At 42.7% G+C, this 23,325-nt stretch overlaps 1 protein-coding gene across 1 annotated transcript in view; it reads left to right on the top strand.

Annotated features, from left to right (window-relative positions):
* Positions 1-11,486: 11,486 nt before the first annotated feature.
* SLC25A43 (solute carrier family 25 member 43) overlaps positions 11,487-23,325 on the top strand; it is a 29,238-nt gene continuing 17,399 nt past the window's right edge. The window contains exons 1-3 of the mRNA XM_075835858.1: positions 11,487-11,876; positions 19,785-20,026; positions 21,732-21,904. Coding sequence (XP_075691973.1) covers positions 11,605-11,876; positions 19,785-20,026; positions 21,732-21,904 — 687 coding nt within the window. The 5' untranslated portion in view covers positions 11,487-11,604. The remainder of the gene's footprint in view (positions 11,877-19,784; positions 20,027-21,731; positions 21,905-23,325) is intronic.

Here is a 23,325-nt window from a genome sequence, read left to right as displayed (position 1 = left end):
TAGATAGAGTCAATTTTTTGCAAGTACTTCAGGTACGAACATTTTGTACCTCCAGGCTCAGGGATTTGAGTAAGGAAGCTACTACGCACACTCTGGATGAGGTCATAGGTCCAACAACTGGGCGGGCGACCATTACAGGAATGTATAGAGCATTGAGAGAGGGTTTTGTTCGTCCGCAATTAAGGATTAGTTTTAAAAGCTGGGAACGGTGGACTCAGGATCCAGATATAGGAGAGACCATACTGGGGGGTTGGGAGACGGTACGGAAGAGTGTGATAAATGAGAGCTGGAGGGAAACCTATTTTAAGTTGATGCATGCAGCTATATATGGCTTTAATATCTTGCCCTCACAATCTTTCCCTGATCGCATTACAAGTTGTCCCAAGTGCAATACACCACTGACGAATTTGTGGCATGGAGTGTGGGGGTGTGTACATACGAAAAGATTTTGGGGGATGGTACAGAAATATATTAAGGACCATTGGAAAATGAATCTCCCAATGACGCCTCAAGCGCTACTATTCCATCAGGCGCGGCCGCCAGAGGAAGAGGGTGCTCGAGGAGTGAGATCACCTCCCGTGTTGGTGCACACGATTTTACTGGTAGCTTTGAGATGCCTCCTGAGTCACTGGTTAGAGGCAGACACGCCGGGGTTAGAATTGATTGTGTCACGGCTGAAACAGTTATTGGTTCTTGAGAGGGTGGAGGTGGAAAGGCGGAAGGAAACGGGAACCAAGAAGCTATTTGATAAGTGGCAAGTATTTATAGAAACGCAATGTACAACAGCCGAAATAGCGGAAATTGTTAGGCCTTTCCAGTACACAAAGTGGTACTGCACACAGCTCTTGGCAGGCGTTTTAGGGAGGATGCAACTGTGAACCAGCTGGGGGAGAAAGGATGAGTGGAAACTCATTGATGATCTAGGTGGTGTTGGAGTTGGGGGAGTCATGTTTGTTTGGTCCATCTGAAGATCGACAATTATGCCATGTTTCTATGTTGGTGTGTTTATATGTTATGTTGAATTTAATTTAAAAGTTAATCCCATGACAGTTGAGTGCTGCACACTCATGATGTAACTCTTACGTGAAATGTTTGTAAGAAAATGTGAAAACTGACAATAAAAAGGATATTTAAAAAAAAAAAAAAGTGCACCAAATGTTCCCATAGTCAATAGGAGTAATACTTATGCGCCAAAAAACATTCAAAAAGCGAGCACAAAATGTGTAAAATGCCCTTGCCAAAAAACGTGCAAAAAGCACACATAAAATGCATCAAAAAACACATGAAAAACACGTAAAAAATACCTGTGTTTTATGTTTCAATAATTTTTATTGAAGGTTTTCAAGAAAAGGCAAACTGTACATCAAACAGTGCAAATAACAGTCGGGGGCATTCCCCGTAAATCGACTGAAAACAGACGAATATATTGCAAATATTACCATATATCAAAAAAGGAAAGAAGAAAATGAAAGAAGGAATAAATTGAGGGGGAGGGAAAAAGGAGGGGGAAGGGGGGAAAAACAAGAAAATGAGGGTAAAATGTCTTCCAGGAAAAATGAACCTAAGAGATGGTCCCAAGATATCTGAGCCATGGCTGCCAAACTTGAAGGAAGAGCTCCTCCTTATCTGAGACCATACAGTGTAAACGCTCATTGACCATAATCCAATTCAGTTTAGTCTTAACCGGATGAAGAGGAATCACAGGGCTTTTCCAGGATGTAGCTATAGCAATTTTGGCTGCCAGGAAAAGAAGGGATACAAATTGATGAGAGGCTTTAGATAGTCCAGGGGCCGTCTCATTAAGTAATGCCTGTGATGGGGACAATGTCAAGTTAATCTGAGTTATAGAATACAGCATATTAAAGATTCGTTGCTAAAACCGGCGTACCTTCGGGCAACCCCACCATATCTGCAGAGGGTCTCCCACACATCCACAGTGTCTGAAGCAAGAAGACGAGGCAGAAGGGAACATCTTAGCCAGTCTAAACGGAACTAAATACCATCGTAAGAATACTTTATAATTGGCTTTGACCAGCGAAGCGTTAATGGAAATTTTCGCAGTACGTTTTCCCATATCTTGCCATTCCCTAACAATAAAGGATGTGTGTAAGTCCCTCTCCCACATAGACATATATGACAGCTTGTCCGACAGAGAAAGCAAAAATGAGTAAATATTAGACAAGAGATGATGACCACTAGAATTACTCAAACCTAAATTCTCAAATACTGATGTATTCTGCAGAACCGAAGTAGGTTTAAATGAGGACATAAAATGGTGAGTCCGGCATGTGGTGGATGGACTGGTAAAAACGACAGGGTTTTACGCCTAGTCTATCACAAAATTGTTCAATTTGGTAGAGATTTTTATCCAGCCACCATTGAAACGCTGATGGTTGCATTCCAGGAGCAAAAATAGGATTAGCAAATAATCTGCTGCAGGTGTGTGAACAGAGCCGGAACCGATTAGTCAACTTATCCCACAGCGCCAAGGAAGAGAGGAGTGGACATAACACGGGTGATCTGTGCTTGGGCTTCAGCCATAACAACTGGTCTACAGGGAGATCAGGAGTAGCTGCCTGTTCAATAGAAAGATTAAAGGTGTCAACCGAGCAGTATTTAGTGAGGTTCGGTAAACCTAAACCCCTTTAGGAGCATATAGAGTACTTTGAGGGATTCTACATCGTTTAGGACCCCAAACGAAGGACAATATAAGCCTTTGAAGGTCTTTTGAATAGGGGGCAGGGACATCTATTGGCAAAGTGCAGAAGAAGTATAGGATTCTGAGAAGAACCGTCATTTTAACAGCTGCTATCCTACCGGACCAGGAAAGAGGCATAGAAGCCTAATGCAACAGGTCTGTTTTAAAAAAAAAAAAATTAAGAGGGAGGAAATTTGTGCGAAAAAGGGTGGAATAGCAAGGAGTGCGGTGAATCCCCAGATAGATTTTGTCTTCCTTCCATCTCAGCTCAAAGTTCAATTGTATCAACTTGGCCATGGCATGTGGAACTCTGATGTTCAAAACCTCAGATTTATCATGGTTGACTTTTTATCCCAAGATTTGGGAAAATTGGTCTAAGACGTGATAGAGATTCGGGAGGGGCGTAAGGGGGGACGACAAAACCAGTAAGATGTCGTCCGCATAAAGTGCACACTTATGTGTCTGACCCCTAACCTCAACCCCTTTTATATCGTTATTCATCCTGATCAGGTGGGCCAGGGGCTCAATTGCCAAGACAAAAAGAATAGGGGATAGAGGACACCCCTGTCTCATTCCCCGGCCTATAGTTATACGGTTTGAGAAGAATCCATTGATCATTACCTGGGCAGATGGAGCCGAATATAGACTTCCCAAAAGGGTAAGAAATGTATCTCCAAACCCCCAACGTTTCAGGACAAAAAATAAGTAGTCCCGAGTCAGATTCCATCCCAGTGTGAACGAACAAGGGATATAAGATCAATAATCCTTCTAGTCTGATCAGCCACTTGTCTGTTTGGAACGAAACCCACCTGATCAGGGTGAATGTATTGTGTCTGAAAGGCATTGAGTCTCGTGGCCTAGATTTTAGCTAGAATCTTCATGTCAACATTAATTAGTGATATTGGCCCATAGTTTCGGAAATGTACGCCCTGAGAGCTTCAGGTCCAGGAGGACTACCATCCCTTAAAGCGATAAATAGGAGGACCAGGTGGGAGGCCATAACATCCGCAAATTTTTTATAATAGAAATTAGAGAACCCATCTGGTCCTGGGGATTTAGCTGATTTGAGTGATTTAATTGCAGCCTGAACTTCCTGAGTCGAAAAAGGGGCCTCCAAAGTATCGCTGTGCGGGTCTGATAAAACGGGCAAGGAGATATCCTTAAATAATGTATCAGCTTTCACTTCATCTAGCTGGGGAGGGGATTTATACAGGGAGCAATAGAATGAAAAGAAACTATTGAGAACTTCTTTAGGGTACTGCGTGAGGTTACCATTTGCTAGCCTTAGTTTAGGGACCATAAAAGTACTAGACAATGGAGCAAGTTTCCTAGCTAAGTGAGTGCCGGTTTGTCACTTTGGGCAAAAAAATTGATATTGCGTCCATGGATGTGTCGATCTGCTATAGTTGTAAGACATAAGTTAAGCTCAGTACAGGCATCCTTAATTTTAGACCACAAATCAAGATTAGTGTCCGCCTTCTGTTGTCTAACTAAAGCCAAGTAAGTCGCTTCCTTAAAGGAACAGTGTCATCACAAATTATTTTTTTATATGTTAAAGATGTTAGTGCTTTATTAAAAACGTTTATATTCATTTGATCAATGGGAAGAAGGAAAGAGGCTGGCACTACCAAAACCGCACAGTCGGAATAGGAGTTGAAATATGGCTTGCTAACTGTTGGATGATTGCAGGTAAATTGCCACGGAGTTGCTCTTCGAAAGAATAGCACAAAAAGCTGGATATATATGTAGAGGAATGATCGAGGCACTCACCGAAACTGGCAAAAAATTCGTTCTTTATTACAAAAGAGGATCTAGGTCAGGATGTGGAAATGCTGGTACACGCTTTCTCAAGGCCCTAGCGTCACTTCCTTCACCTGCCTTTTTATACACAAATTAGTACACATTGTTACATAACAAAAAATTAAAAAAGACAGGGAAATGCACAGTATACTTTGATGGTTCATACAGCTGGTACATTCTAATCTTAGAATATCAGAATTACAATACAGAATTCTCTAAAAACAAATAAGGTTCATGTTAAAAACGAACTCAGATCATTCCGATCATTGAGACCGAGCGGTCCTAGTGCACCTGTCAGAGAAATAATCTCTGCCTCTCTTTGCAGTAAAGATTTGTGTCTGTCTCCTCCTACCACCAATGGCTGAATGTGAACAATACCCACAAATCGCATACATCGAGCGTTATTTTCATGTTTCTCCTGCATATGTTGTATCAACCTAGGGCATCCCTCACATGTACTTAGTGATCTTATATGTTCACGAAATCTTACATACATAGGTCGTATAGTTTTTCCTATATAAAATCTACCACAATCGCAAATTACTGCATAAACAACATATTGAGTCCTACAGGTTATTAATCCATTAATTTCAAATGTAATGCCCCCTAAATTCAGGTTCCTTGTACGTATTATGGAATTGCAATAATTGCATTGACCACATCTGTGGTTACCCTTTGGACTATTAGCTGTCAACCAGTTCTCTTTGCACTTCTCTTTTTGGGAAAAACGTCCCCTGACTAAAATATCTTTTAAATTTTTACATCTACGAAAGGATACAATTGGTTTCCTAATTGCGACTTCCATAAGTAATGGATCATTCTCAATTAGGTGCCAATTATTTCGAATACTAGTTCGGATAACATCACTCATTGGGCTATAACCGAAGGATAGAACAAATCTCTGATCTTTTTTAATAGGAGTTTTTCGACTATGTTTTTTATGATGGAATAACGATGTTTGTTTAATTTCACTAGCTCTATTTAAAGCATCTTTTACCAATTGTACCGGATAACCTCTTGCTTCCAACTTTTGACTCATCTCATCTGCCTGTTTATAAAATGTCAAGTCACTACTATTGATTCGTCTTAGACGTAAAAATTGAGCATAAGGTAAAGATTTAGTTATATGTCTAGGGTGATAACTATCATACCGCAACAATGTATTAGTGGCTGTTGGTTTTCGATAACCTTTAGTCTGAATTGCTCCCTCCTCTATTGTTACATATACATCCAAAAACTCAATTTCTTGATTACCAAATTTATGTGTAAAACTCATATTTGACGAATTTGCATTTAGGTATTTTACAAAATCTAGAAACTCTTGCTGGGTACCAGACCACACTACAAAAATGTCGTCTATATAACGTAGGTATAACTGTAGGTATTTGGCATAGGGATTAGAAAGATTGTATATCATTTGTTCTTCAAAGTCCGCTAAAAATAAATTCGCAAAAGTCGGAGCTACGGGAGTACCCATCGCCGTTCCCGACTTTTGTCGATACCAGATGTCATCAAATTGAAAGGAATTGTGACTCAACACATACTGTAATGCCTCACATATGAAGTCAATAAACGCATGATCACTTTTAGTATACTGCAATTGACGTCTAACGGCCTGTACACCGGCATCCTGAGGGATACGGGTGTATAGGCTTTCGACGTCAATACTAGCCAATTTGAATCCTTTTTGCCAACCAAAGTCCATAATTATTGACAAGAAATCTTGTGTATCCTGTAAATAGGAAGGAATATTCTTTAATAATGGGCGCATGACCCAATCCAAATAGCGTGAAAGTGGCTCAGTAACTGATCCAATTCCCGCTATAATGGGGCGGCCCGGGGGGAATTCCATTGATTTATGTACCTTTGGGATGAAATACCAGTATGGTCTATTGGGAAATGGTATAATTAATTTCTCTCCGAATTTTTCAGAAAAGAAACCACCCTCAACCCCCTTTCTCAATAATGATCTCAAATAGAGCTAGTGAAATTAAACAAACATCGTTATTCCATCATAAAAAACATAGTCGAAAAACTCCTATTAAAAAAGATCAGAGATTTGTTCTATCCTTCGGTTATAGCCCAATGAGTGATGTTATCCGAACTAGTATTCGAAATAATTGGCACCTAATTGAGAATGATCCATTACTTATGGAAGTCGCAATTAGGAAACCAATTGTATCCTTTCGTAGATGTAAAAATTTAAAAGATATTTTAGTCAGGGGACGTTTTTCCCAAAAAGAGAAGTGCAAAGAGAACTGGTTGACAGCTAATAGTCCAAAGGGTAACCACAGATGTGGTCAATGCAATTATTGCAATTCCATAATACGTACAAGGAACCTGAATTTAGGGGGCATTACGTTTGAAATTAATGGATTAATAACCTGTAGGACTCAATATGTTGTTTATGCAGTAATTTGCGATTGTGGTAGATTTTATATAGGAAAAACTATACGACCTATGTATGTAAGATTTCGTGAACATATAAGATCACTAAGTACATGTGAGGGATGCCCTAGGTTGATACAACATATGCAGGAGAAACATGAAAATAACGCTCGATGTATGCGATTTGTGGGTATTGTTCACATTCAGCCATTGGTGGTAGGAGGAGACAGACACAAATCTTTACTGCAAAGAGAGGCAGAGATTATTTCTCTGACTGGTGCACTAGGACCGCTCGGTCTCAATGATCGGAATGATCTGAGTTCGTTTTTAACATGAACCTTATTTGTTTTTAGAGAATTCTGTATTGTAATTCTGATATTCTAAGATTAGAATGTACCAGCTGTATGAACCATCAAAGTATACTGTGCATTTCCCTGTCTTTTTTAATTTTTTGTTATGTAACAATGTGTACTAATTTGTGTATAAAAAGGCAGGTGAAGGAAGTGACGCTAGGGCCTTGAGAAAGCGTGTACCAGCACGTGAAACGGCCGTAGGCATTTCCACATCCTGACCTAGATCCTCTTTTGTAATAAAGAACTAATTTTTTGCCAGTTTCGGTGAGTGCCTCGATCATTCCTCTACATATTTATATTCATTTGTGTGTTTGTTTTACTTTTTCTTATTTTTACACTTTTTCTTCCCTATGGGGGCTGCCATTTTTTGTTCCATTTCTGTCTGTGTCGATTAACGACACATACAGACATGGAATACGGCAGCCACAGTCCCATAGGGACTGCGAACGGCTCCCGTCCCATTGACTTCAGTGTACGGCGTCTGTGTGGGAACTGCGCATGCGCCGCTCCCACACAGTCCAATTCGAAATTGGCGCCGTCCGGCGCCATTTTCCTGTGGACCGGAAGTCGCGGCCGGACAGTAATATTACTACTTCCGGTCGCGGCTTCCGGATTTGTGCACTTGGACCAGCGGCAGCAAACGGAGCGGACGGACCGGAGGGAGCGGCGGCGGCAGGAGCAGGTAAGAGATTTCAATGTATGTTCGTGTTTGTGTGTGTTTACTACTGTATGTAAACCTACTACGCTGTGTGTTAGCTCAAAAAATGGCGACACACAGTGTAGGAGGTTACACCGTTCAAACCCCTCGTTTATCCCGGCACTAGCCAGGATAAAGGAGGGGGGGATGCTGAGAGCTCACTAGAGCGAGGGCTTTTTACCCAATGTTGCAATGCTGCAATTTTGGGAAATAGCTCCATCTAGTGACCAAAAATGGGTAGTATTATAAATTAGAAATAATTTATAATATTTCCTGACTCGTGAAAAAAATTAAAAAAATTTGAACAATGTTTAATCACCCACACACTAAATGTTTAATTAAAAAAAACCAAACATGTTTTTCTGGCAACACCATGCCTTTAACTTTAAGAGTTTGGTCTCTTGTTCTTTTTAGACGTGAGGCAATCTGAATAAGTTTCCCTCTAAGGGTAGCTTTGTGGGTCTCCCAATTAATTGCCGGGGAAGGGTCAGTCGCACAGTTAAGTTGGAAATACTGTTCAAGTTCCGTTGTAAGTTCTGTGAATATTTGGGGGGTTGTCAGGAGGGACTCATTCAAACGCCATGAGCTAGACCTAGGTTTAAGCCAAAAGAAATCCAATGTAAACAACACCAAGTCATGATCTGACCACGAAATGGGATGTATTTTGGCACGAAGTAGAGTATTTAAAATGGAGTCGCCGCTACTGCAGCCGTCGATCTGGTCACGCTCCCAGATTTTTGGCGTTACCTTTCCCCATCAAAACATCCCTGAGAAGCAGGAGGGATTCCAGAGGAAGGCAATCGAGGTGAGTGGCTGAAAATAGCTTATAATAGCTGGATACTCCCGTTGAGGTGCGGAGCTCTAGTGGCACACGTCCACCATCAGTCCTGCACGCATGCCCCTAACACCTGTATTTTAAAAGGCGCTTCACAAGAAACGCTAGTGTATTTGACATGTCTAAACGTCATTTTTATTTTGGGGTGGCGTGTGAACGGGCCCTAAGGGAATTATTTTTCATTGGCCTGTAGTTTATATTGTAGTGAAGGGAGAAGACATAATTCGCTGGAGGTGAGATTTTTATTTTTTATATTACTAACTTTATTTTTTTGTTTTGCAGGTTCTACTCGCCCGTTTGGACTACGTCGTAGATACACTGGACTATTTCAATGATCTACGTTTTTAAAAAATATATAAAATGGTTAACAAGGGTTGTGTGGGGAAGTTTTTAATTGAATAAAAAAATATTTTCTTAGGCCTGATTCCCACGAACGTGTTAAACGTCCGTGGGACGGCCGTTGAAACAGCGGCCGTCCCACGAACCTATGTAATTCAATGTGGCCATTCACACAGCCGTTGTTTCAATGGACTGTGTGAAGGGTCCGTGGGAAAATAGGACATGTCCTATCTTTTCACGCATCCTTCCATAGACTCTCCACTTTGGTCAATGCGTGACATCGCGTCCCGCAGTGCTCGGATCAGGCCTAAGGGTGTATTCACACAGTGCGGTTTTGCCGCGTTTTAGCCACGCAGCAAAAAACTGCATCGAAAAAATTGTGGTAAAAACGCATGCGCTATTTGAGGTGGTTTCCGGGTGCACGGGACAATCGAGAGCAAAACCGCACTGTGTGAATACACCCTAAGGCCCTATTCACACAGAGTTTTTTGCAGGCAGAAAAAAAATCTGCCTCAGAATTCCTTCAGGAATTTTGAAGCTGATTTTAAACTGATGCCACTTTTTTTCTGCTGTTTTCGCGGCAGTTTTCGCCCACGGACATTGAAGCTAATGCAAGAACCATGGGCAAAAACGGCACGAAAAAGATTTCAACGGGAGGTCAGAGGCGGAAGCCGCAAGAAAGGAGACGCTGCTTTTTGTTTCCCCATGAGCGGTCAAAAGCAACCCGGAAAAGAATGCCTCTGCCTCCCATTGAAATCAATGCGGGGAGATTTCGGGGGATTTATGGCACTGATTCCGATGCGGTTTCCGCATCAAAATAAGCGCCAGCAAGCTCTGTGTGAACAGGGAGTTACATCTCTAATTTTTTAATACTTTATTACTACCTTAGTAATGGCAGTTGTCTGATTGACAGAGTCCATTACTAATGCGGGGCATAGTGTTAGCCAGTAAAAAGGCTGCAACTAACCCCCCATTATTACTCCAGTATCCACCGCCACCAGGGGTATCGGGAAGAGCCGGGTACGATCCAGTACCCGACCATCTGTAGTGATGGTCAGGGACCGGGACGGCCACAGGCTGGTATTATTAGGCTGGGAAGGGCCAAAAACAGTGGTCCTTTCCCACCCTGGTAATGCTGGGCGGCAGCTGTTTTATTGTATCTGGCTGGTTATTCAAATGGGGGGAATCCCACATTGTTTTTGTCAATTATTTATTCATTTTTTAAAAAAAAAAACGTTGTGGTGTCCACCCTATTTTCATAACCAGCCAGATACAATAAAACAGCCGCAGTCTAGCATTACCAGGGTGGGAAGGGCCACTGTTTTTGGCCCTTCCCAGCCTAACAATACCAGCCTGTGGTGCCGCAGTACACGACCAAATGGTCGGGTGCTGGATCGTACCCGGCTCTTCCTGATACCCCTGGTGGCGGTGGGTACCGGGGTAATAATGGGGGGTTAGTGCTAGCTTTTTTACTGGCTAACACTAAGCCCCGCCTTAGTAATGGACGTTGTCAAACAGACAACTGCCATTACTAAAGCGCTAATAAAGAATTAAAAAACACAGAGACATAGGATTTTTTTTTTTATTGAAATAAAAACTCTCCCACACAACCCTCTTTAACTATTTTATAAAAAAATAAAAAAAAGTGGATCATTGAAGTAGTCCAACAAATTTACGACGTAGTCCAAATGGTCCAGTGGAACCCGCAAAACAAAACAAAAAAAAGTTAGTAATATGCCTTTGCTTCTTCATTCCTTGCTCCTACTGTGAATCTTCATGTAGTTACACAGCGGTTCACAGTAGGAGCAAGGAACGACGGATCAGCAGTTTATGAGCCGCTGATCCTTCAAAGCCGCCGATCAGCTGTTTCAAGTGAATGGAAGGCTGTAATACTGTGAACCGCAGCTAGAGGGCGAGCACCGCTTCCATGCTGGATCGCCCTGAACTGCTTTTAAAAAAATCATGACATCTTTCATCTTTAATTATTTATTATATTTTTTTTAGTTGGCAACAGCCCTACGGACCTGTTCATTCTACCCAGCGTGCAGCAAGTGTCTCTTTCCGTGTGAGTGAGAAGCTGTAGACTTGTTCCCGTTGAACACACTGACGTCCGCCATAAACCAAATCCGTTCCGTGGTCTCCATAGCAGCAGCTGTGCACGAAGAGCAGGGAGCGAATATAACCGGCGACTACACGTACATACGGCGCTGCTACAGCGAGGACGTCACCAGACGTAATAGCCTTCGGCGCGTGTTTATTTGCCATCGATTCAGATAGAGCCGTGTGTAATTGGTTGGTGTTAGTAGAAGGGGCGGTGCACATTGTCCAATGACAACCAAGGGAACGCAGAGCTGCTGACAGCCAATCAAACACTTTGCGTCAGAACCAGCGCTGACAACTGATGTTCTATAAGAGGAATATCGTGTGCTGATCACGTGTGCGCGCGAGGCGGCCGCCATCTGTGCGCGGGAGCTGCTTATTACATAAACTGTATATGGCGATTTTAAAGCGCGACTCCAGGCTCACCTCCTGGCAGAGCACACTATGTGGAGGACTAGCGGGGGTGCTGAGCCGCACTGCCACTGCTCCGCTGGACGTGGTGAAGATACTCACACAAGTGGGCACTTTCCACTCCAAACAAGGCTTCCTGAGTGCTTTCCCGGTGTTGTACAGGGCGGAGGGCCTGAAAGCTTTTTGGAAGGGTAATCTAACTGCCTGTGTGCGCCTGTTCCCTTACAGTGCTGTGCAGCTGTCCGCATACCACAAGTAAGTGCGGCTGCGGGGGTCACTACTCCGTGTTTATTTACTGGGGTTCTATAGTTTTCTATTAAAACTAAAGTGCATACGCGTTCTCTAACATTAACGTAAAAGGGTCCTGATCTCCGATGAATGGGGGGAGGTTAGATGACATCGGTTCCCATACATGCTCCATTCATCGATTAGTGCATGTGTTTACATACAAATGTCCTATAGCTGAATGATGTACTCGTGTGTGTGTGTGTGTATATATACATATATATATATGTCATTACATAGGATTTTCTGTATACATATGCACATATAGATTGATTGCTAGGCTCCTAGATCTCGGTATTCACATCTACATAGGATGCTGAATTGCAAGGATATGCATGTAATCATGTTGATACAGGAGTCTGAATGGATACATGTATGTTAATAAGCACAGTGAGTTTTAATGGACTGTTACAGAATTACAATACAAGGTGTGCTGTGATACTTGAACTATAGCTCTAAAAAAAACTATAGATCCCTTTACTACTTAGCTTGTTACTATTTAATAACTTGCTGTTACCTAAGAACTGGTAATGAAACTACTTATTAAAATGCACCAATTATTTATTTATTATTCATATGATGATTTTGCTTGGCACTGAATGAGCATGTGATTATCCTTGCCAGTTATGTTTATTTCCACCATGTTTGTGGATTACTATGGGGTGCCAGGAAGGGAGGATCAGAGCTCGGAACACCTTCCTTTCCTCCAATCCTGATCACTGCAGTGTCATGTGAGGGTGATGTTACCCAAACCAGGCTCAGGCGGTGCTGCCTGCAGACTGTCTTCCTGGTCATGTGGGCATGTAAAGGCATTTCTTCTACTTTAACCATAAAAATGTATTGAAAAGTCTGTTTCTGTAGGACTTTAACATTGTGAGTGAGCGGAAATATAAGCAATCTGCGTGTGAACCTCAAACTGCAGAGCTCATATAAAAGTGCTGTAATGTTAGTGAAGTGCACTATCATGTGTGTTTATATATATATATATATATATATATATATATATATATATATAGATTTAAAAAATATATTTTTGCTTAGGCAAACGTATACACTTAGAAGTGCTTGCAAAGATTAGCTTTTAAAGTGTATCTAAACGTTTGACAAACTTTTGACATGTTCTAGTGACATGTCAGAAGTTTGGATTGGTGGGGGTCCGAGCACAGAGACCCCCACCAATTGCTAGAACGAAGCCGCTGAAGTGCTCGTGTGAGCGCTCAGCCGCTTCCTGTCTGTTCGGCTTTTTCCGGAAATAAATGTATCAGTGTACGGACTCAATAGAAAATCTATAAGCCTGTACTCCAAAACATCGGCTTTCCGGAAAAAAACGAACAGACACGAAGCGGCTGAGTGCTCACACGAGTGCTTCAGCTGCTTCATACTAGCGAATGGTGGGGGTCTCCGTGCTCAGACCCCCACCAATCTAACCTTCTGACATGTCACTATGATGTGTCAGAAGTTTGTCAAACGTTTGGCTACACTAACAGTATGAATTGTGTATCTGCGCTTGTTCTGGGTGAGATGCAGAGTTTGTATAGTTATCTACGCAAGCACTTGTGAGGGTGGAGTTATCACGTGGATATGTTGTGCTGATGGGATATCACATCCCCTACTGCTATTTACATGAAGTCCAGCTTTTTGCCATCTTAAAGGACAGACCCCTTTAATTTAGATACCCTAAGAAAAACAAACCAACAGGTTCCCCAAATATGGATGCCACAGAAGAGTTTGCAGGAATCTATGACCTGCAAACGGCATTTGTTCTTGGAGTAATGGGTGCCTCCCCGGGGCCGTCTTCAATGCAATTGCAGACACTAATGGCAGCTGTGATCCGGGGGGAGAACGGGAGAATCGCTGTTGCTAGGTGGCTGTCCTTACCCCTAGAACAAATATTGTAGGGGTAAGATACTTCTGAAGGGTATTAACTAAACCTAAGGATGGTTCCTCTAGGTCCCTTACTAGATCTAGCTCTACTAGCATCTCCTCCAAATGAGTAGATTTTGTTCCTCCACTAAGAACTAGATGGAAGCCTCCTAGTGTGACAGCCAAGTTTTCATAAGATGGAAAAGCATAAGCTCTGCTGTACGTGCTGCATAGCTATAGAAAGACATGCTAGCTTTATACCTTTGTTCCAAAGGCAGCAGTCCCCTTTGGTCATGGTTCTAAGAAAATGTAATAGGGGATTAACTTCCCAGGTGCATGAGTAATTCGTAACGACTGGTCACACAGTAGAAGTTCCCTTATTGAACCTAATATGTAAACCAAAAAGAAAAAAATGGAACCAAAGTGGCGCTGCTAGTAAAGGCAAATAGACTTCGCTAGCAGTGCCACTTTGGTTCCATTTTTTTTATTTTTGGTTTACGTATTTACTTGACGACAAACTTAGTTTTGTTGTTTGTGGACCCAGCAGCAGCTTGTTTTCGTCTCTAAATTTCTCCCTATTGTGATACCTGCCATTATCTACAATCCAAGGTGCGCACTTTCTATTTTAGGTGCTCCATTTTAATATCTCAATTACCTGCACTATGTGGCACCGTGTCTCCTTTTCTCTCTTAGCTTATTGAACCCATGGACTTAATGGTGTTGCAAACCAAGCCGCCAGGAATTTCTGGGTTAGGAACTCCAGGGTTGCATCGAGTTGGGAGAAAGGATTAACTCCAGATATTATATTCGAGTAACAGGTCTGAAATTCAGCATTAAGCTTATATTTTATATCTAGTTTTATGGTTCAAAGAGTGGTTTATTAGGTGGCTAATGTCATCTGATAAGAGATAAGGAGCTGCTATCCACGTCGATCGTGGAAGTTGTACTAGAAGATCTTCCGATCCTTGAAAGCAGTCTGTTGTCCAGCTGAGGGGGAACCTTGTTCTCTTGGATTAGTTTGTGGATCACTAGGTACCATGGTCTGGAAGGCCAAACTGGGTAGACCAGTACCATCTCCTCTACTTGATCCTCTTGGATCTTCTGCAACACTTAGGACAGTAGTGTTGGAGGAAGGAAATCCTAAAGATTCTGCAGATGGGCCCATGAAAATGACAAGGCGTCCACTCTCCGTGCCCCTTGAGACTAAACTTTGAAACAAACCTTTTCGCCTCTGCCATCTTGGCTCCGACCAAAAGAGCGATTTCTATGACATCTGATGTCTGTCTGCTCTATTCTCTGGAAGATCTCTCATGTCTGAGCCACAGAAGACCGTATACTTTTCTGTCGTGACAATGCATCTGTTATTTCATTGGAATGACCCAGAACATACTTGGTTCTGCGGACTAGATCCCTGTCTAGAGCCCAATTCCATAACTCCATAACTCCAGAGCCTCTGAGCACAAAGTCTTCGATCTCGTGCTCCCTATCTTGTTCACATGCCACTGCAGTTCTGCTGTCCATTTGTATCCGTACTGTGTGACAGGTTGGTGACGTGGTATATTGCCTCTGGAAGCCCAGCTTGGCAGCTCTGGCTTCTAGAAGGTTAATGTGTAGCTCGTACTCCAATAGGTTCTATTTCCCTTGTACTGTTGCCTTGTGAAAAGTCACCCCATCCTGTCAGGGAAGCATAGGATGTTACTGTTAAAGGGAACCGGTCACCAGCATTTCACCTATTGAACTCTACTGGCCGCTGCTGTCAAAGTTTATTTCCGTAAGCCCCTCTCCTAAACTTCTCCCCCGACCGTAAATAATGGTCTGCAAAGATTTTGCGCCTTTCATGGTAATCTGGCATCCACGTTCGTTCCTCTTTTTATGCGCGCCCACTGCCGAAAACTGGCCCGCCCTGAATGCCAAAATCTCGTGTGCCCGTCATGTATGGTTCGACACCCCTCCCTGCTTCGTCCGGGCCTTAAATCTAGTTACTGCACATTCGCCGCTATGGTGTCCCGTTGTGGGCACGGACCAGAAAAGGACATCTATGTGCAAGAGTGGGCTTTTGTGTGTGCTGTGGGGGCGGGGGGGGGGGGGAGACGAGGAGCTGTCAATCAAAAGCAAGGGGATGGGGTTAACTCAGAAATGCTTGTGGAATGAAGATATGACTCTTCAAACTAAGACCGGTTCCTTTTAAGTCCGCTGCTCTGTGTCTGATGGGACAAAGTTGAGGGAAAGGTAAATCCAATATTTTGTGATCTCTAGCCTGATCTGTGAAGTTGGACTCAAGTTCTCTTTCATGCCCTGTCTCAGGAGATAGATCAGCTAAACCTGCATCTAACGACCTATTGTTGGAACAGTGTGGCATCTCCGTTGTGTACCCACTAGTTTCTTTGAGAGACTGGCAAGTACTCTTACTGGCACCTCGCTTTTGGATAATCTGACAATTGGGCTTCCAGCTTTTGACCATTTGCCTTCTGGAACTCCTATTATAAGGCCTAATTCACACAAGCGTGGTCGGTCCGTGTGTCGGCCGCATTTCCCGGAACGAACACACTGTAGGGAGCTGGGCTCTTAGCATAGTTCTCTGACGCTAGGTGTCACTGCCTCTCCATGGAACTACTGTCCCGTTCTGAAAACATGATTACAGTGCGGGACAGTTGTCCCGCAGCGAGGCAGTGACATCTAGCGTCCTAGATAACTATGATGCTAGGAGCCCGGCTCCCTCCAGTGTGTTCGGTCCGGAAAATGCGGCCAACACCGGACCGAACACGGTAGTGTGAATTAGGCCTAAAGGAGAGCATGTTTAACTGAAGCCTGGAAAGATGAGACTTTGAGTGGGTAGTAGAACAAATTTTCCTGTATTGAGGGAAAATCATGGTTCCCTTAGCCATGGTAACTTTTGGAGAGAGAAGTGTCTGTATTGGGATGGAAGAGGAGGAGGTCCTCTGGATATGAGGCACATTATGCCTGATTACCTTAGATGTGGAGCTAGTTTTTTCATGACCCTTTATAAGTATGTAAGGGGCATTGGAGAGGCCAAATACTATCACGTTCCAATGGTAAGTTTTCGTCTCCAACAGAATTGTAGAAGACTTCTATGTTTTGAAGTCGTAAAAAAATAGAATGGAAGGTTTCCGTTAAGTCTCTATTGTTACTGGATACATGTGCTTTTCTAGGAGGTATCTCAGATCTGACATGAGAGACACACACACACGCACACACACACACACACACACACACACACACACACACACACACACACACTCTCACACTTTTTTTTGGAACCTGTAAGGGTTTCCCCTTTAGGACTGGTCTTATGGACCTTGTCTGACTCGTGGACAGGGAGGATATGGCCTATCCAACCCTTTTCTCCCAGTTTAGACCGATAAATCTTTTCCTGAGACAGGTCTAGTTCCAGCACTATGTCCTAGGAATTCTTGGTGGCAAGCTTTAAGGTGCCTTTGAAACTTGGCCTTACGTCACTACTTCGTTCTCTCTTCCATTGTGTTTGCGACTGAGGTTTTGTCCCATATTTTGGTGTGAACTAAAGCAAAAGCGATTCTGTTCTCTTATCTGACTGGGATTTCTTGGAGGGTCACAGAAAAATGTGATGGACGTCAAGGGGCCCGATTTAAACCCATTGAATTTAATGTGTTCCATCAGCTTTCTGTCATGGTGTCATTTTTTATTTTTTTTTTCCCAGCATTTTTCACCTTATCTGCGATGGAGGCTACTAACGAAGCCTCTGACGCAGAAGTGAACCTGACGTGCTTGTAGTAGTAAAACTAGAGTTTGAAAATTTCAGCGGGAGATTATTAGGCCCCCTGCACCATGCTTATTCCCTATGTTTAGCGTGGAAAAACTCCCGGCGTACGTGCTTAACCTGTCCATAGGGCTCCACTATTCTTTTGGTCTCCGTTCGGGCTGGTATAAGCCTTACCTTTTTAATTTGATGAATGGAATAGCATAGTAGACTGCTATTTCATCCTGAGGAATCTCGCAAAAAAACGTATGCAATGCAAGCCTAACATGAGAGCGTGTTTGACGGCTGCCTCTATATGGCATCTGTCACATGTATGTCATGGAGCTACCCTAGAGAAGAGCATTAGATGGCGCTCGGCCCAGGGATTCCAGCCCCGGAGAAGCTCCTGACATCACTGTCCATGTATGGAAAGTCATGTCAAAAGCTCCGCGGGTCCTGGGACGGAGTGATTCCGAAGTGCTGGCTGGAACTCCGGCATTGTAAACCCCAGAGATCACTGTACAGCTACCGACAGTGACATCAGGAGCTTCTGGTAGTACTTTGCCAGGGGCATTTGGGCGACGTGTCCCACTGTAAGCCTATACAGTGAGATGCGTTGCAGCCTTCCGTCGGAGGGATGACTAAAGGCACTATGCTGATGTGAAGGGACCTCTGCCTATGTCTTATCCATAAGGGGTCATGCAAACTGCTGTATTACGGCTCCGTTTTGTACAGAACCGTTATAGGACTTCCAAAACGGTGTGTGATCCCTCTAATGTACCCCATATGCCTCCAATTTTATATGAAGGAATAGTGTTTTTCTCTCTCGTTCTGTACAAATATGACGGAACATTTTTGGAACACCATTTATTTTCTATCAGTCTCTGTATGCTTGTATGGGAGAATATCTCTCTACACGTAGAGTCTGACAGCAGAACACTTAGGCTATATGTCCGCTTACTACAGAAGCCATATAGGTTACCTTCACTGCTGTTACAAACGGTGTCCGTGTACATGAGCCCTAAGGTGCAATTCGCACAACTACTGTGGTGCACTGCCGATTTTTATAACCAGGGAAATCTCTTGCTGTATACACCAATGTGCCCTGGCCAGTATAGGTCTGGCTCCCACAGCACCAACTGCATGTGTCGGGCCATACATGTGGCAAAGCCGTTTCAAACAATCCCACAAAACCTATCCTAAAATGCTTTTGTTTGCTTTGGACATAGAAGACTTTCATAGATCTGTAGGGACTTGTAATGTCCAGGATTATGGAAAAGTGTGTGTGTGTATATATAAACACTCACTACCTCCTTCTACTCTGGCCCCCTATAAATGCAGTACCCTAAGCACTGGGGAATCCAATTGTCAAATAGTGGACCTCGTTTATGAAAACTAGTGGTACAGGTAAAAAAAAAAATAGAGAAGTTGCCCATAGTATCCAGTTTCAAGCTGTGTTTTTCCCATTGCCTGTTTGCTTGTGAAATCTCTAAGCTGCAGTGCAGTCTCCTAAACAAATGTCTTTTCTTTCTTGAACAAACCTCACAACAGGGATACAGATGGCAACCAAAACGATCAGTTGGCTCCTAAATCACCTAAGTAATTTTCTTATGCCTTAACACTTGCAAAACAGTAAATATAAGGATAACTGCAACAAACTACAATTAAGTTAATGTATTATTGATGATAAACCCCTTTCCCTGGAAAAAATAAACAATTGCAGAATCACTTTCATTAATTCGCTAATATAAATTAATCTCTTAATTATATGTACCCAAAAATGCTGCCTAGAAAAATCACAAATTGACTCTGCGTAGAGCCGCTTACCGAGTGCCATGCCACCTTCAATCTGTATGACCACTATATATATATATATATATATATATATATATATATATATTACACACACATCCTATAGCCACATGCATAATGCAACTAGCACATGGATAGATATCCTTAGCTCCCTGTCGCGAAGAGTTAAATGCTGTGTTCAGCATCACCGCTTGAATGCATTAAGAAAACGTTTTCTTTCAATGATGTTACAGTTGCCTTTTTGTTACATGGTTTAAAAAAAAAAAAAAAAATTCTACAGCGGCTTCCATGGAAAATCTAATTGCAGTAACAATGTAAAAGCTGCAATCGTTAGAATAATATATATAAATGTGTTTATTTTGGGTTACGGTTTTCCTCCATTGAAGTGAAATAGAAGCTAAATTGCAATGAGAAATGATACGTATGACTATACCCTAGTGGCTTGATTTTTATTTTTTTCTCTCTAGGTTAACAGTGATGTTCATGGATGATTTAGGGCAGATATCACAATGGCAAGCCGTTGTTGCTGGGAGCGTGGCTGGAATGTTGGCAGCGGTTGTAATCTACCCGACTGATGTGGTCAAGACTCGTCTCATTGTTCAGAACAGCGTGGAGCCCACATATAGAGGCATAATTCATGCCCTGTGTTGTGTGTATTATCAGGAAGGATTCCGGTCTTTATATCGAGGGGTTTCTCTTTCAATTCTTGGTAAGAAATAAAAGTAGGCCTGCCACACTTAATTTTTTTTTTGTGGGGGGGGGGGGGGATTTTTGCTATGAACGCCTTTCACAGCTGAGATCCATAACATTTTATTTGTGTGTGTCTGTCAAGGTCCGAATAGCAGGACCTTTACATTAGGCCTCATACACACGACAATGCATATAGGCGTCGGATAACGTTGAGGCTAACCAGTCATATGTAGATAAAGCTAATTAAAAAGTTGTACAACTTTCTACTATAATATCAAATCTGTCTAACCGTAAAGCTGGCTTTGTTGCCTATAGTAACCAGTTACAGTTCAGCTTTCATTCTTCCAGATTAATTTACCCCGTTAAAGGATTGGCTGCTTTATGGATAGTGTTTTTGTTTTTTTACAAATGTGTGCCACATAGGCAATTTACAAAAAAATCCTTTTTACATTAAGAAAACTACTTGTTCAGCTTAGCCCTCTACCTTGACGAGTGCGCTGCTCCCTTCCTGAAAATGGCCGCTGATTGAGGGGCATGTGACTTGTCTGTCTCTAATCTAACAGTGCTACGCTGCTGCCATAACTCCCAATTACTTCTATGGGAGTTCCGGAAACAGCTTAGCAAAGCGTGCTCGGCTGTTTCTAGAAAACCTGCCACCTCGTAACTCAGTGACTGAAGCCCAGCGGCAGACAGTAGAATGGGGGGGGTCAGGGGGCACCTTTCTAAAAGATAGATGCGCGTCCTACCTCAGGCACCCATATCTATCAGTCTTTTATGGTATATACTGTGGATATGCCATAAATGTCTGAGATGGGATACCCTTTTTAGACCGTCCCAAATGTGCCAACGTTTTTTTTTCGCTCCCACTCACTCCTTTACAAAAACTAAGTTACAGCAGTCTAAGTAAATGTGGGCCAGTATGTTTTTAGAGTGTTGGAGGAAACCGAAGTACCCAGAGAGAACCCTCACAAATACAGGGAGAACATATAAATTCCATGCAGATGTCTACACAGGGAGATGTGCTGCCAACAATGATAATACTTTGGCGATTTTAAAACTAATCAATCAGCCGATGAACGAGTGTTTGCTTGTTCATCGGCTGATCTTTGCCATGATTACGCATGGCGATTATCGGGAACAAGCTTTCTGTGAACGCTCGTTTGCCTGATAATTGGCCAGTGTAAAAGGGACTTTAGCGGGTTTACGAAGGGTAGTACTTTGAGCAAATATTCCCCAAAAGTACAAATACACTCTCTAGTTCATTGTAATTAGGACATCTGCAGAGGAACCAAATTCAAAGGGACTTGCCTGGTGACACAATTCTACAGATATCATACCTTGCAGAGCATTTATAAACTTGTGTTTTGGTGTCCTCCTCAGATTACAAAGCAAAGAATTCAAAATGTATTCTATTAATCTGTTCACTCATTTGTCATGGAGTGTTATACAGTGGCTCATTTAACCCCTAAAAATCAAGAATAGAGGACTTGTCTAATCTATTGACCCGCACAACCTTCCTGGGACTGGAGCCAGAACAGGATTTTGGCGAAAGAGACAGATGGTTTGGAGATGCCGGTCCATTACTGAATACAGCCAGTGTTTATCTGCTTTTTAGTATGTCTAGAGATAATGTATCTGTTGTAGGAAATCGGTGTCCGCACGCATAATTCTCTACTCTTCCTTTTTGCTTCCTAAACTCTAATAAGGTGAATTGTCTATTTCAGGAGCTGTGCCATTTTCAGCTGGTCTGTTCTTTATGAATATGAGTTTGGATAAGATTTGGCAAGAGCCCAGTGTACGTTTATCGCCAATTCAAAATTTTGTAAATGGATGTCTTGCTGCAGGAGTAGCGCAGACAATGTCTTTTCCCTTTGAAACTGTCAAGAGAAAAATGCAGGTAAAAAAACTTTTTTTTTTTTTTTTCTTCCTGCTTTTACAGCACTTCTAACTCTACTGGTTTTTGGCCGCCGGGGATTCTGCTCCTGGAGGAGCCTCTGGTGTCACTATCCATATATGGACAAAGACGTGAGGGGCTCTTCCAGAAGCGTAATTCCTGGCCAGAGCGTCACCAATGCTCTGGCTGGGGATTATGCTCCTAGAGGAAGCCACGATGGCGCTATCCACATTGGGTGATGTGTGGGCATTCCCAAGACAGAAGTCCCCGGCCAGAGCATTTGCGTTGCTCTGGCCGGGGACTCCTTAGGGGCTTCCCCGGGCTCCGCGCATAAAGTAGCGCTGTGCACTGGGAGTTCTCTTGGCCAGGATCAGTTTAACGGCCGTCACAAGGATTGATTCCTGAAAAATAGGCGTTAAAAACTGATCCTTTGAGTTCTAGGGGGCCAAAAATAGGCCTATATTTTGACAGCTAGTATTCGTGGGCCATTAAAAAAAATAATAATAAAAACAAAAAAATCTGTGTGCATACGACCATAGTACTTCATTGTTCTAAAAACATCCGTGTGACGGCCGTTAAAAAAATAAATAAATTAAAAAAAAGCCGCCGTCACACAGCCGCTCTTCACGGTCGTGTGAATGTAGCATAAGGCTAGATACTGAACTCGTGCCCTACACCTAACTGTTTACCTATAATGCATGGGTTACTTTTCCTATTTGTATAAAGTTGTATTGGAAAGCATAGTTGATTGAGGCAACTGTATCCTGACATATATTGGCCAAACGTGTGTCAAAAGGACACTCTTTGGCATATGCTTGGCTATTAGTCTATGAGCATCTCGGTGCATATGTCAGGAGATATTCTCTGCGTGTATATGATAAATGTGCACTGCAGACGTGGGGTTAATGGAGTCTGAATGTTCATTATCTGCAAGACAAAATGTACATTGATTTTAATCCGTGATATAGAGCTGGGGGGGGGGGGGGTGTTATCATACTTACCCAGAACTCTCATTCTTCCTGCAGTCCGGCCTCCTGGGATGACGTTGCATCCCATGTGACCGCTGCAGCCTGTAATCACATGGCCTTTAACGTCATCTTAGGAGGTTGGACTACACTCAGAGAAGAGTGAAGGAGGTAAGTATGAAAATTTTTTACTTTTTTTTTTTTTTTTCTGCAGTGGAAATTCTGTTTGAAAAACCGTGCCAGAATCTGATCTGCTATGTGAGTGGGGAAAAAGTGGCATGACCTTTGGGCGTTTAACTCTCTGGCCTCCCATTGACCTCAATGGGAGGCAGAGAAAGCTGTTTTCGCAGTCGTTTTTTTTTTTTCACACTGCGCTTAATGGCCACAGCCAAAAATGGCGCCAAAAACGTGACAGAGTGCAGGCAGATACATTTTGAGGCAGATTTTTCCACCTGCAAA

Source organism: Rhinoderma darwinii, chromosome 8 (genome assembly GCF_050947455.1).
Source record: "Rhinoderma darwinii isolate aRhiDar2 chromosome 8, aRhiDar2.hap1, whole genome shotgun sequence".
Classification (NCBI taxonomy): Eukaryota; Metazoa; Chordata; class Amphibia; order Anura; family Rhinodermatidae; genus Rhinoderma; species Rhinoderma darwinii.
Note: the sequence above shows the minus strand (reverse complement) of the source record. Positions and strands in the feature narration are given on the sequence as shown.